The sequence below is a fragment of the Ochotona princeps genome, chromosome 13 (assembly GCF_030435755.1).
Source record: "Ochotona princeps isolate mOchPri1 chromosome 13, mOchPri1.hap1, whole genome shotgun sequence".
Classification (NCBI taxonomy): domain Eukaryota; kingdom Metazoa; phylum Chordata; class Mammalia; order Lagomorpha; family Ochotonidae; genus Ochotona; species Ochotona princeps.
In genome coordinates, this window is record NC_080844.1 from 32,295,980 (window position 1) to 32,307,379 (window position 11,400).

The 11,400-nt window shown below is 54.2% G+C and overlaps 1 protein-coding gene across 1 annotated transcript; it reads right to left on the bottom strand.

Annotated features, from left to right (window-relative positions):
* Positions 1–4,306: 4,306 nt before the first annotated feature.
* PRF1 (perforin 1) lies at positions 4,307–8,223 on the bottom strand. The gene is made up of 3 exons (XM_004583453.2): positions 8,068–8,223; positions 6,651–7,222; positions 4,307–5,578 (listed from the first exon to the last, which is right to left on the bottom strand). Exons 2-3 carry the CDS (start codon positions 7,187–7,189, stop codon positions 4,450–4,452), a joined length of 1,668 nt encoding a protein of 555 aa, XP_004583510.2. The 5' UTR covers positions 7,190–7,222; positions 8,068–8,223; the 3' UTR covers positions 4,307–4,449.
* Positions 8,224–11,400: the final 3,177 nt, after the last annotated feature.

Consider the following 11,400-nt stretch of genomic DNA (forward strand, 5'->3'; position numbering starts at 1 on the left):
GGTTCAAGTCCTGGTCTGACAGGTGGGAAAGTGGGTCCAGGATGGCCAAGGCAGAGACCAGCTGAAAAGTTTGTGGCCCCAAATGGAAAAGTTTGGTTTCTCTAAAGGCTAGAAGAGTGAGCTTCCATCTGACTCAGCAGCTCCACACCTGCATGTAGAAGCTGTGCCCTGTGCATGGAAAATTCGCGTTGTCTGTGAATTCCGTTTTCCTTGACACTCTGGCAGCCCTCTCGTGTGCATTCTTGGTGTGTGTGTGTGTGTTGAGAACAGAGACACCAACAGGCACATGGCAATGTCCATGGTGGTGTTATTCGTGACACCAAAGTCAGAAATCACACAAGTACCTACTGGTGGACTAAGTGTGGTCCTGATATACAATGGGCATTTTCGGCCACAAAGGAAGGACATTTTGGTTCATGCTATGTCATGGGTTGATCCTGAGAACACGGTGCTAGAAAAACTAAGCCAGAAAGAGGAGAAAGTCTTGTCTGATTTCACTTTAATATTAAGAACCTAGAACAGGCTTCTTAGAGACAGAAGAAGGACTGGGGCAGTCATTGTTTTTTAATTTATTATTTTTTTAGATTTACTTTTATTTACTTGCAGGAGTAACTGAGAGAAGGAGAGGCAGAAGGAGGTCTTCCATTTGCTGGGTCACTCCACAAGTGGCTCTTAGGGCTGGGATATAACCTGACTGAAGACAGGCACTTTATCCAGGTTTCTCATGTGGGTGTAAGGGCCCAAGCTTTTAGGCAGTCCTCTGCTGCTTTTCCAGACACAGTAGCAAGGAACTGGATCAAAAGTGGAACAGTCGGGTCTTGAACCAGTGCCCATATGGGATGCCAGTCTTATAGGCAGTGGATTAACCCCCCTACACCACAACAATGGCTGCTATTTTTATATTTGAGAGGCAGGGATCACTACCCAGATGCCTGCAGAAGCTGGGCCAGGGCCAGCCTGAAGCTGGAAACCAAGAACTCAATGCAGGGCTCCCTCATGGTTGGTGGGAGCCAGCTTTCTTGAGCCGTCACTACTTGCTTCCTGGATCTGCAGTAGTAGGAAGCAGGAGTCAGAGCTGGGATTTGAACCCAGGCACCCTGATGTGGGGCACATGTGTCTTAACCACTAGGCTAAACACTTGCCAAGATGTCAGTGTTTGACGGGTGCAGACTTTTTGTGGAGGAGAATGCAGAAGTTTGTGCTGTGAACCTGATGCAATAATAAAGCATTGGGCCCTGCGGCGTGGCCTAGCGGCTAAGGTCCTCGCCTTGAATGCGCCGGGGTTCCATATGGGCGCCAGTTCTAATCCCGGCAGCTCCACTTCCCATCCGGCTCCCTGCTTGTGGCCTGGGAAAGCAGTCGAGGACGGCCCAAGGCTTGGGACCCTGCACCCACATGGGAGACCCGAAGAGGGTTCCTGGTTCCCGGCATCGGATCGGCACACATCGGCCCGTTGTGGCTCACTTGGGGAGTGAAACATCGGATGGAGGATCTTCCTCTCTGTCTCTCCTCCTCTGTGTATATCCAGCTTTCCAATAACAATAAAATCTTTAAAAAAAAAATTAAAGCATTGGAAATGCAGTTAGTGCCACTTATGACCAACTGCACGCTTGGGAATGGCCAAGGAGATGAATGCTGCCTACATTTTACCCATGTTGGAAAAAATCCAGCATCAGGGTGGTGGAAAGCCACCAGTCCAGCCTTGTGGGAAGGCTGGGGAGTCAGCCCTGGGACGCGCTCTTCACTCCCATTTCACTCTTGGTGTTTGTGGGAAGAAAATGGAATGAATGGGCAGGAAAAGGGAGCGATTAACTTTTCCAACTTGGGAAAATGCTTTACTGAATCAAGTTCCAGGAAGCCCCAAACTAGGCATGGGGGCCAGGTGTGTCCAGTCCTAACCACAGCCTCCTGCTGGTAGCAGGCCCTGGGGCGGAGGCCCTGGGGCCATGTGGAGCCAGAGGCTTGGGAATGGAGGGAAGGAGAGGCCTGCATGACATTCCCCTGGGGATCAGCTGGTGTCCCACCAGCCGGCTGAGGCTGATGTCACACTGATGTCACAGTTGCTGCAGAGATGAACTGGGAGCTCTGAGGTTGCAACAAATTGCAAAAACAACAGCAGCCATCCTGGTTCTGCTTGGCAGGGACAGAGGCAGGAGGGTGGGGCTCCTGGGATGTGGCCACCCTTGTGGGCTGATAAAGATGGAGCTGCCGGGCCTGCCCATTCTGGGTGCCAGGGGCTGAGGTGAACAGGGTACCTTGGGGTATGGATGTTGGGTGAAGTCCTGGCCCCGAGTCAGGGTCCACAGGACTGGTCTCAATGGGCAGGTCTGGGGTGAGTGCCAGTTGGACGTTTCATCCTCCGTGGCCCCAGATGCCAGTCCTTGGCCACTGTCTAGGTCTTACCTGTGACCAAGTGTCCCTATTAACCCTCCCCACCCCAAGAGACCCTCCCCCGTGGCATTGGTCCCACTGTGCCAGACACACCCATCCCCAATAGTGAATACCCAGGCTGATGCTCAGTCTCTAGGCCTAGGAGAGCTGTGCCGGCGGGGTTATGGAAGTCAAGATTGAACAGGACCTCACTGGGCAGTGGTGGGGGGAACCCATGAGCTGGCCCAGGTCATGGACTCCAACCCAGAGGCCACGTGGGCACCAGCTTTGGTGCTTGTATTGGAGTGGACTCCAGCGGGGAACAGGAGCACTGAGAATTAAGACTCTTCCCCCAAGAGGCTCTCATTTCTGTCAGTACCGGAGGAGAGAGGTGCCAGCCCATCCCCATTTCCACATCCTGCAAGCAGAGGGTGACCCCTCCGTGTCTCACAGGAGAAGAGCGAGGGGAAGCAGCTGCACGAATCATGATCAAGCCAATGGCCCTTGGCCTGACCATACTGGAGATGGGCCAGGGGTTTAGATACATCGACTCCCTGGGGCTGAGGCCAGGGCTGGGCTTACAGAGTCAGGTGTGTGGCATACATGAGGGCATGGTGAGAGTGCTGCAGCTGCCTTAGGAAGCAGTGAGCTCACTCCCTGGGAGAGAATTAATTCTCATTGTGACCCTGCATAGGCAACTCACCACATCTAGGAAGCTGCCCCAAATCTTGCTCCCACCCCAGGGGCCTGTGTACTGAGGCAGGAGGCCCTCTGCGACACCCTCCCCACCCTACTCTGCAGTGCTGAACCCACTGCCCATCCCCTTCAAGTTGAGATGGGGGAACTTTCCAGCCAGTGCCAGAAGGTTCTGTAGGAAACAGCTTTTGCATAATGGACAGCCTTGGGTCGGGGCCGGCCTGTGTACATGTTCCTTCTGGCTTGTGTCATAGATACTACATGAGTTTATTTTAATAAAGTCAGGTTCATGGCCACATTATTCTGAGAAAGGGAAAGCCTGGGCTCCCATTCCGGCTGGGAGCTAACCTGTGGCCAGCCCCTGGGCAGGAGACACTTGCTGTTCAGCCCTGCACCATCCTCTCTGTTCCCTGCTGTCTTCCTGCTAGCAGCTGGTTGCCCTCCAGTTCCTGCTGTGATTTCTTAAATTGGAAAGTTAGGGTAGTAAGATATTTTGCAGCCCAGTGGGAAAGAGCTTATATACGTGGTCTGTCTGCCATGGCATATGAGTGTCAGATGGAGGAGTTGACCCCCGGGGGTGTGTTTGGTCCCTGTCCCCTCTCCTCTGTCACAGGTGCCACTGCATCGTGTAGGTTGGCTTCGTCAAGCTGTGTGTGCAGTGGGGCAGGGAAAGACTGTCTGAGAGGCAATGTGTGTTGGGCAAAGGCTCAAACAGAACAAGCAAGACAGAGGGTTAGATCCGTGGGAATAAAGAACTGCCTCCCTAGAAAGCAATACAGGAGCTGGTGCTGGGTGTAAAGCCACTACCTGCTGTGCTGGCATCCCATGTGGATGTCAGTTCAAATCCCAGCTGCTCTACTTCCTTTCCAGATCCTCGCTAATGCATCTGGGAAAGCAGCAGAGGATAGCCTAAAGCCCTGGGACCCTGCATCCACCTGGGAGACCCAGAAGAAGCTCCTGGCTCCTGTCTGTGGCCTGGTTGTTGCAGTCATTTGGGGAGTGAACCAACAGTTGGAAGATCTTTCTATGTCTCTCCTGCTCTCTGTTAACTCTGCCTTTCAAAACACATCAAAATTAAAGAAAAAGACACAGTTCTGACTTGGTTCAGCTGATGTCTATTAAAAAGAAAGAGGATTGCAAGGGAAGGGTTTTGAGGGACAAGCTCCGAGCCACCTGGACGGAAGGGCCGCCTGGCCTCTGCCTCAACTCTGGTTGTGGTTGTGTCCAACTCCTGAGAGCCAAGGTGGTTCAGACAGGGGATTCAGTGTTGGCCTATGAATTCAGTCACCTTGGGGGGAAAAAGGTGGAGCCTCTGTGCTCCATCTGTTTAATGGGAATAAGCAGGGTGGCCAGGGTTCCCATCAAGAGAGCTGCTCGCTGCTGTTACCACACAGCCCCACTACGGTTTCCAGGGACCTCCTGCAGGAGTCCTTGGGGTTTGTAATCCAGGCAGGTAGGCCCTCTCAGGTGGGGCAGGCAGGTGGCCCGATAGGTGAACTTCAGATGGCCGTGGTTCAGTTTGCAGGACACCTCATGGGTTCCCGACTGTGGAGATCGGTCACAGGTGCCAAGGAGGTCATCACTTGAGATATGGTCCGCATCCCAGACCTGCACCCTCAGGGGCCCCTGTGTGACCAGGACTACGTCCCCAAAGTCCAGCCGCATCCTCCACCTGGGATTGTTGTTGTTCCACACGGTGTCTGTCCTCAGCTCCTGACCACCAAAGAAGGCCTTCACGTATGCATCCGTGTCTGTCATCCAATCCCCCCACAGACCTGAGGCCTGGAAGTTCATGACCTCCAGCCGGGCCAGGCCTCGCTTCCGTGGACAGCAGTCCTGGTTGGTGGCCTCTGAGCTGGGGCACTGACACTGGCATGGATCTCGGGGGTTCTTCTGCTGCCCCGGGGGGCAGGGCCGGTTGCAGTCCCTCCAGCGTGCCTTGCTTTTCAGGTACTTACTCACTGCCTGCTGTAGCGCCTCCCGTCGTGGGTCCTGGCTGTCCAGGAGCAGGTGCAGGGGTTCTAGGCTGTAATCCAATAGGTTGGGACTGGCAGGCAGCGAGGCCACCCAGGCTGAGAACTGCTCGGGCCCGGCCTGACTCCCAAACAGGAGGTCAGACATGGAGGTGTGGTGGCCGCCTACCACCTGTGTTTTGCGATCACGGAAGAACTGGTGGAAAGAGGTGGTCATCTTGTGCTTCTTCCGCTTTTCCTGGCAGGCCTTGTATTCAGAGGAGGAGCTGGCCTTCTCATCGATGCTGGCCTGGGCCTCCACGGTCAGGCAGTCTGCCACCTCGTCATCTGTGAGCCCATTCAGGGATAGCTCACAGGTGCGCAGGGCAGTGAGGGCTGAGATGCGGCCACCAAGCTCCACGGCCCGGATGAAGTGGGTACCATAGTTGGAAATGAGCCTCTGGTAATCAAGCTCCGTAGAAGTGTTGAAGTAGGGGGGCAGGTCTCTGAGCGCTCTCCTGAAGTCCCGGTGCAGAGGGGGTTTGTGTGCCAGGTGAAAACTGGGTGGGGAGAAAGAAACAAGGTAGGGACACAGAGAGCAGTATTCCCTCACTCGTGAACTCCTCCCAGATTGTTCCTGGGGCCCGGCATTGTGGTGCATGGGTTGAGCTGTCTCATGCAGCCATATGGACTCCTGTTTGAGTCTTGGCTGCACCACTTCTGATCCAGCTCCCTACCTATGGCCTGGGAAAGCAGTGGAAGATGACCCCAAATGCTTGGTCCCTGCATCCATATTGGCAGCCTGGATGAAGCTCCAGGCTCCTGGCTTTGGGCTGGCCCAGCCCTGGCTATTGTGGTTGGAAGTCCTCTCTCCTCTACTTTTCGCTCCCTCTGTGCAATTCTGCCTTTCACGCAACACACACACACACACACACACACACACACACAATGACAAATGGCAGTGACACTACCCTGATGGTATCTGTCTATCTTTGGAACCTGGTCTGTCCCCTTGGATTAAACCCTGAGTACCTGGCTCCTGACAGTTGTAGAATATCGTGGCTTGCTCTAAAGGTATGGCCTCCAGTTCTGAAAGTCAAACCAGATACCTGGAGGGTCAGCCATGGAGAATGGAGCTGGACGGGACTTTCAAGCCTAGCAGCAAGATACATGTGACATGGGACCTTGGTCCCAGACCTCTGCCTGCTCCCCAGGGGCTGTCACTCAGCACTGTAGCCCTGGCACAGGAAGACATGAGCATTGGTGGAATAACTGAGGCCCAGAGAGAAGTAAGACGCCCAAAGCCACATAGCACTATGGAGGGAAGACCCAGGCAGCTCGTTTGCCTCTGACCCCCCAACCCCCCAATCCATGAAAGACCCCTTAGGGGGCTGGCAGTGCCCAGGAAGAAGGGGTTGGATGCTCATTGGCACCATGTCAGGGCTCTTGGGTATAATTCTGCTCCCATCATCCATGGGGCACCCGCAGATGGGACCCTGGTGAGCAGGAGGAAGCTCTGGGGCTAGTAGCATGAGTGAGAGAAGTGAGGACCGAGTTCCCTCCTGGTGGTAGCAGTCTCTCAGCCCCCACCCTGTCCCTGCAGGGTTTATGACACCTTTGCCCAGCCCTCACCTGTATAGGGAACACTCCACTGAGTCCATGTTGAAGGTGTACTGGTCCTTATGTAACATATCAGCTGCGAAGTTGGCCTCCTGGGAGTGTGAGCCAGCCACAGACACGTGGACATTTCTGCCAGGATGGGGATTCACGTCCAGCCCGGCTTTCCAATCATTGTTGATTTTCTTGGCCGCATCTTGGGCCACCTCCTCTACGGAGCTGACTTGGGTTCTGGCCACGTGGCGCTGGCAGCTGGAGCCCTGGGCACGCCAGGAGGTGAGTGCCAGGGGCAGGTGCTGCAGGGCACTGTTCTGCAGTGGGTTTTGGCAGAGGGTGCAGGTGCCATCAGGCCTCAGGAAACTGTGTGTGTCCACGGGGAAGAAGCCTGAGCGCTGGAGGGTGGTCACATCCACCCCTTCCCCGGCCAACCATGCACCCGGTACAAATTTACGGACACGTTTGCATTCAGAACGTGTGGCTGTATGGCAGGGAGCTGGGACGGGCAGGGGCAGCAGGAGGAGGAGGAATGCCAGGGGCAGCAGGCTGGTGGCCATGGAGCTGCTGACGGAGCTTCTGGGTCGCAGAAGCTGTGGGCAGAGGGAGAGAGGATGGCTGATTCGTGCGCTGTCAGTGGTGGGGCATAAAGGCATGGGGAAGGGAAGGGGCTGAGGCTTCTCTGAAATCACTGAATGTCAGGGCTCGAGTGGTCTGTGCAGACTGGGTCTACCCCGAGATTGTTCAGATGAACCCAGAGAGGGCAAGTGCCTTGCCTGGGGCCATAAAGCTGGAAAGTGCCCCCTTGCTAGGGTTTCTCTACTCCAGGCCTAATGGGGCTCTAAAGTAATGGTGCAGAGTGGGGTGTGGCCGCTGGAGAAGGGCTAGGCTTGGGGAAGGGCCTGGGACCCTGGGGAGCCCACATTCTGAAGTGTTAGGCTACTCCTTTCCCCACTGCAATGCTCTTTCTATCTGTCTTCACTCTCTCACCAAGCTGTGATCAGAATTTAAATCTGGCTTCATTCTTGTCCCCCTCTTTCCTCACTGTGAGTCTCAGCTGGTGGGGAGCGGTGGAACGCGGGCTGACTTCTGCACTGGCAGCTGCTGACCTGCCGCTTCTTGCATATCTGCTCGGAACAGGACCCTGCAGGTCTGTGAGTTTCCTACTCAAGCCTCCTCTCACACACTCACTGCCCAGCCCTGGCTGTGACAGGCACCTGTCTGAGGCCTATCTTAGGAAGCAACACTGGCTGGCAGGTGCCTCCCTGCGCCCAGGATTAGAGGAATGCTCTGGCCCGACCTATCTTGGCTCCAGGGAAAACTTGCCCCTCTAGATAACAGAGCAGGAACATCCCGGGTACTTCCTACCCCTCAGTCTCCCCAGGCAGCTGGGCAGCTCCGTTCCCTGCCACCCAGCAATTCCCAGTCCGTTTCCTACCTGGAGTAGACAGCAGAGAAGTTCTTGCTAGGCGTCCACTGCCCAACCTGGAGCTCTTGAAGAATTGACGCCAGCTCCCTGAGGCAGGCCTTCCTACCCACAGCCTATCCTTGGGGTGATTCACATGATATCTACTTCCTGTCCCACCCCCAGGGGTGGCCACATGTCTCACCAGCACACCCCCTGTCACCACCAGCTCCTCATCCGGCCCTGTTGACAGCCCATCACGGAAGAAACTTAGAGGGACCAAAGGCTCATCTTCACCGCAGAGCCCCCCTGGGTGGGGGACCCAGGGCTGGCAGGTGGAGGAAGCAGAGCCTCCTGAGGAGTCTACTGATGTGCAGGCTGGCAGGACCATTGCCATGCTAGGAGGGCACCTGCAGGATGGAAGCAGGGCCACCTGGGCTTGTGCCAGCTCTGTTAAGCACTAGTTTTGCAGTTAGGCACGGGGGCTTCTCTGCCTCAGTATCCTCATCAAAAAAAGCCAAGATTGGGCTTTTTTGCAGACTTCAGCGGGGTTGTGAACATGAGGTGTAGTGATCACACAAAAGGCGCCCCGAGTTGTGCTTGCCCTTGGTACTGTCTACATGTGTGATCGTCACCTTCTCATCTGACAATGAGGGGAAAAATATTTTCATACCTGGCACCCACTTCCTGCCTGCCCCTTCTCCCCAAGTCCAAGCTCTGATCCCTCAACATATTCTGGGGACACGAAGGCTTGTTTACCTGTTTGGTGAAAATGACAGTGGTTCTGGTGCCAGCCCCCAACCTGACCTGAACTTGCAGGTGAGAGAACTTTGGTGGGACCAGAGGCTGGGGCTGTCTCCCAGTGACCTTGACAGCAGTCATGGTGGGGGTGGTTTCCACAGGTGGGGTGACTCATGGAGCACCATCTAGGGGACAAGTGGTGAGAAGGGGCCCCCTCACCAGCGGCAGTCACAATGGGGCCAAACAGCCACAGGCCCAGACCACGTGTGACCTGTGTTGTACAGGTCATGGCTTGAGGTTCATCCCTACTGCCCTGCTCTTACAGGAACAGGGGCTTGTGTCACTTTCCGGGAACCTGATCCACCTCCTCTCCACTCTCTTTCCAGTAACTGTAGCCTCCCAAGTCCCATCCAGCCCTGCTAATGGCCTGGTCTGGATGTCAAGGCTAAGGGGAGCTTAGGTCCTGTCTGCCAGAGAGGCCCCGCATTCTTCAGGGAAGGGGGCCCACTTCCCAGCAGGTCCTCATGCCAGCTGCACCAGAAACTGCTGTGCGACTTCTGAAAGATTTTTGGAAACTCCTTTCTCCCTTTGTGTCTTCTGGGGAGGGTGTTTGCCATCTGATTCACCTGTTGTTTGGGACATCAGCATGCTGCACCCATGTCGGAGTTCTGGATGATTCCAGCTTCTCACTCAGGGACCCTGGGAGGCAGCAGGTGGTGGCTCAATGGCTTGGATTTCCGCTACGTGTGTGAGTTGGGTTCTTAGCTCGTGGCTTCAGGCTGATCCAGCTCTGGCACTGTAGCCATGGAGGAGGTTAACCAGCCAAGGAGGGCTCTCTGGCCTGGCCTCTCAAATAAATACATAGATGAGTATTAGAAAAATCAAGAGAAGCCTTTGGGATTCCTGAGAATCTTTCCCACTCATGATCAAGGTGCCTTTAGCAGGTGTCGAGGTTGGTGGGACGTCTCATGTCCCAAAGGTGCCCAGAGTTTTGGACCAGCTGATGCTGGTTGCTGCCTTGCCAAATGGAAACTTAGTAGTACTTGAAATGTGCATTCAGTTTTCCCTCAGCATGGGTGTCATTCTTTGTTCACTGACTTCTTGTGAACAGCATTATGGAACTATCATTTGCCTAGCAGGTGAGTGGTGCATCTAAAGCCCAGGGCCTAGTTGCTGGAGTATGTTCAGAGGTGTCCCCAGGCCTTATTGTTAGAGCGTTTGTTACCTCGCAAAAGAAGCCCTGGGTTTCCTGGCAGTGCTCACTGTCCTCTGAGCCTGGATTTGATGGCATTGCGTGTGTCAGACGTTCCACACCCGTGGAGCCGTTCAGGACCTTCTGTGCACCACTTAGCTCACTTCTCATAGCTCTGCAGGGTTTCTTGGTGTAGTAGAAATGCCTCCTTCATCCTGTTTCATGACTGAATAACATTTCATTAGAAGCATACTTACATCCAGTCGCTGATGAACTCTGAGCTTCTTCTCCACTGTTGACTGTTACGAGTCATGCTGCCATGTGCATTTTTTAATGAGGTTTTGTGTGTATATGTCTTTGCCAGGCCATATGGTAACTCTAGGTGTAATCTTCTCTGGAACTATTTTCAGCTGCACCCTCTCATGTCCCCCCAGCAGTATTTGAGGGCTCCATTCCCCCAAGTTCATGCCTACTCTTTGTTCTCTTTCTATTTTGTTACAGCCAGTGAGTATGAAGTGGTCTCTCACTTTGTGTGTGTATGTGTTTTTAAGACTTATTTGTTGGGCCCGGCGGTGTGGCCTAGCGGCTAAATTCCTCGCCTTGCACGCCCCGGGATCCCATATGGGCGCCGGTTCTAATCCCGGCAGCTCCACTTCCCATCCAGCTCCCTGCTTGTGGCCTGGGAAAGTAGTTGAGGACGGCCCAATGCATTGGGACCCTGCACCCGCATGGGAGACCCGGAAGAGGTTCCAGGTTCCCGGCTTCGGATTGGCACACATCGGCCCGTCGCGGCTCACTTGGGGAGTGAATCATCGGACGGAAGATCTTCCTCTCTATCTCTCCTCCTCTGTGAATATCTGGCTGTAATAAAAAAATGAATAAATTTTTTTTTAAAAAAAGACTTACTTGTTTATTTGAAAGGCAGAGTTACAGAAAGAGAGAGCTCTTCCATCTCTGGTTTGTTTCCCAGTGGCTGCAATAATCAGAGCTGGGCTGGCAGGAATGAGAAGCTTCTTCCAGGGTTTCCCTGTGGGTGCAGGGGCCCAAGAACTTGGATCGTCTTCTACTGCTTTCCCAGGCCATAAGCAGGGAGTGGGTTTGGAAGTTGAGCAGCTGGCACTCAAACTGGTTCCCATAAGGGATGCTGGTGCCACAGACAGAGGCTTAGCCTGCTATGTCATGGCATTGGCCTGGGATCAGTGCATTTGTAGAGGGCTCAAGGGACACTGAGTCCCTTTCTGGCCCTCTGCTATATAGGACGTAACACAAGGAGCCATATATGAAGTACACTGCATTGCTGGTCTCTGGATCTGGGATGAGCTGGCCTTCAGAACTGGAGGCATACATTCCTGTGACATATGTACTCTGAGACATTTTATTCTACCAGTGGGAACAAACTAAGATGCTACTCTACACACAGTGCATGGTTTGGG

Coding starts and splice junctions, on each gene's coding strand:
- PRF1 (XM_004583453.2), bottom strand. CDS start 7,189: ATGGCCACCAGCCTGCTGCCCCTGGCATTCCTCCTCCTCCTGCTGCCC. Junction 5,579..6,650: donor GTGGAGTGTTCCCTATACAG/GTGAGGGCTGGG, acceptor CTCCCCACCCAG/TTTTCACCTGGCACACAAAC.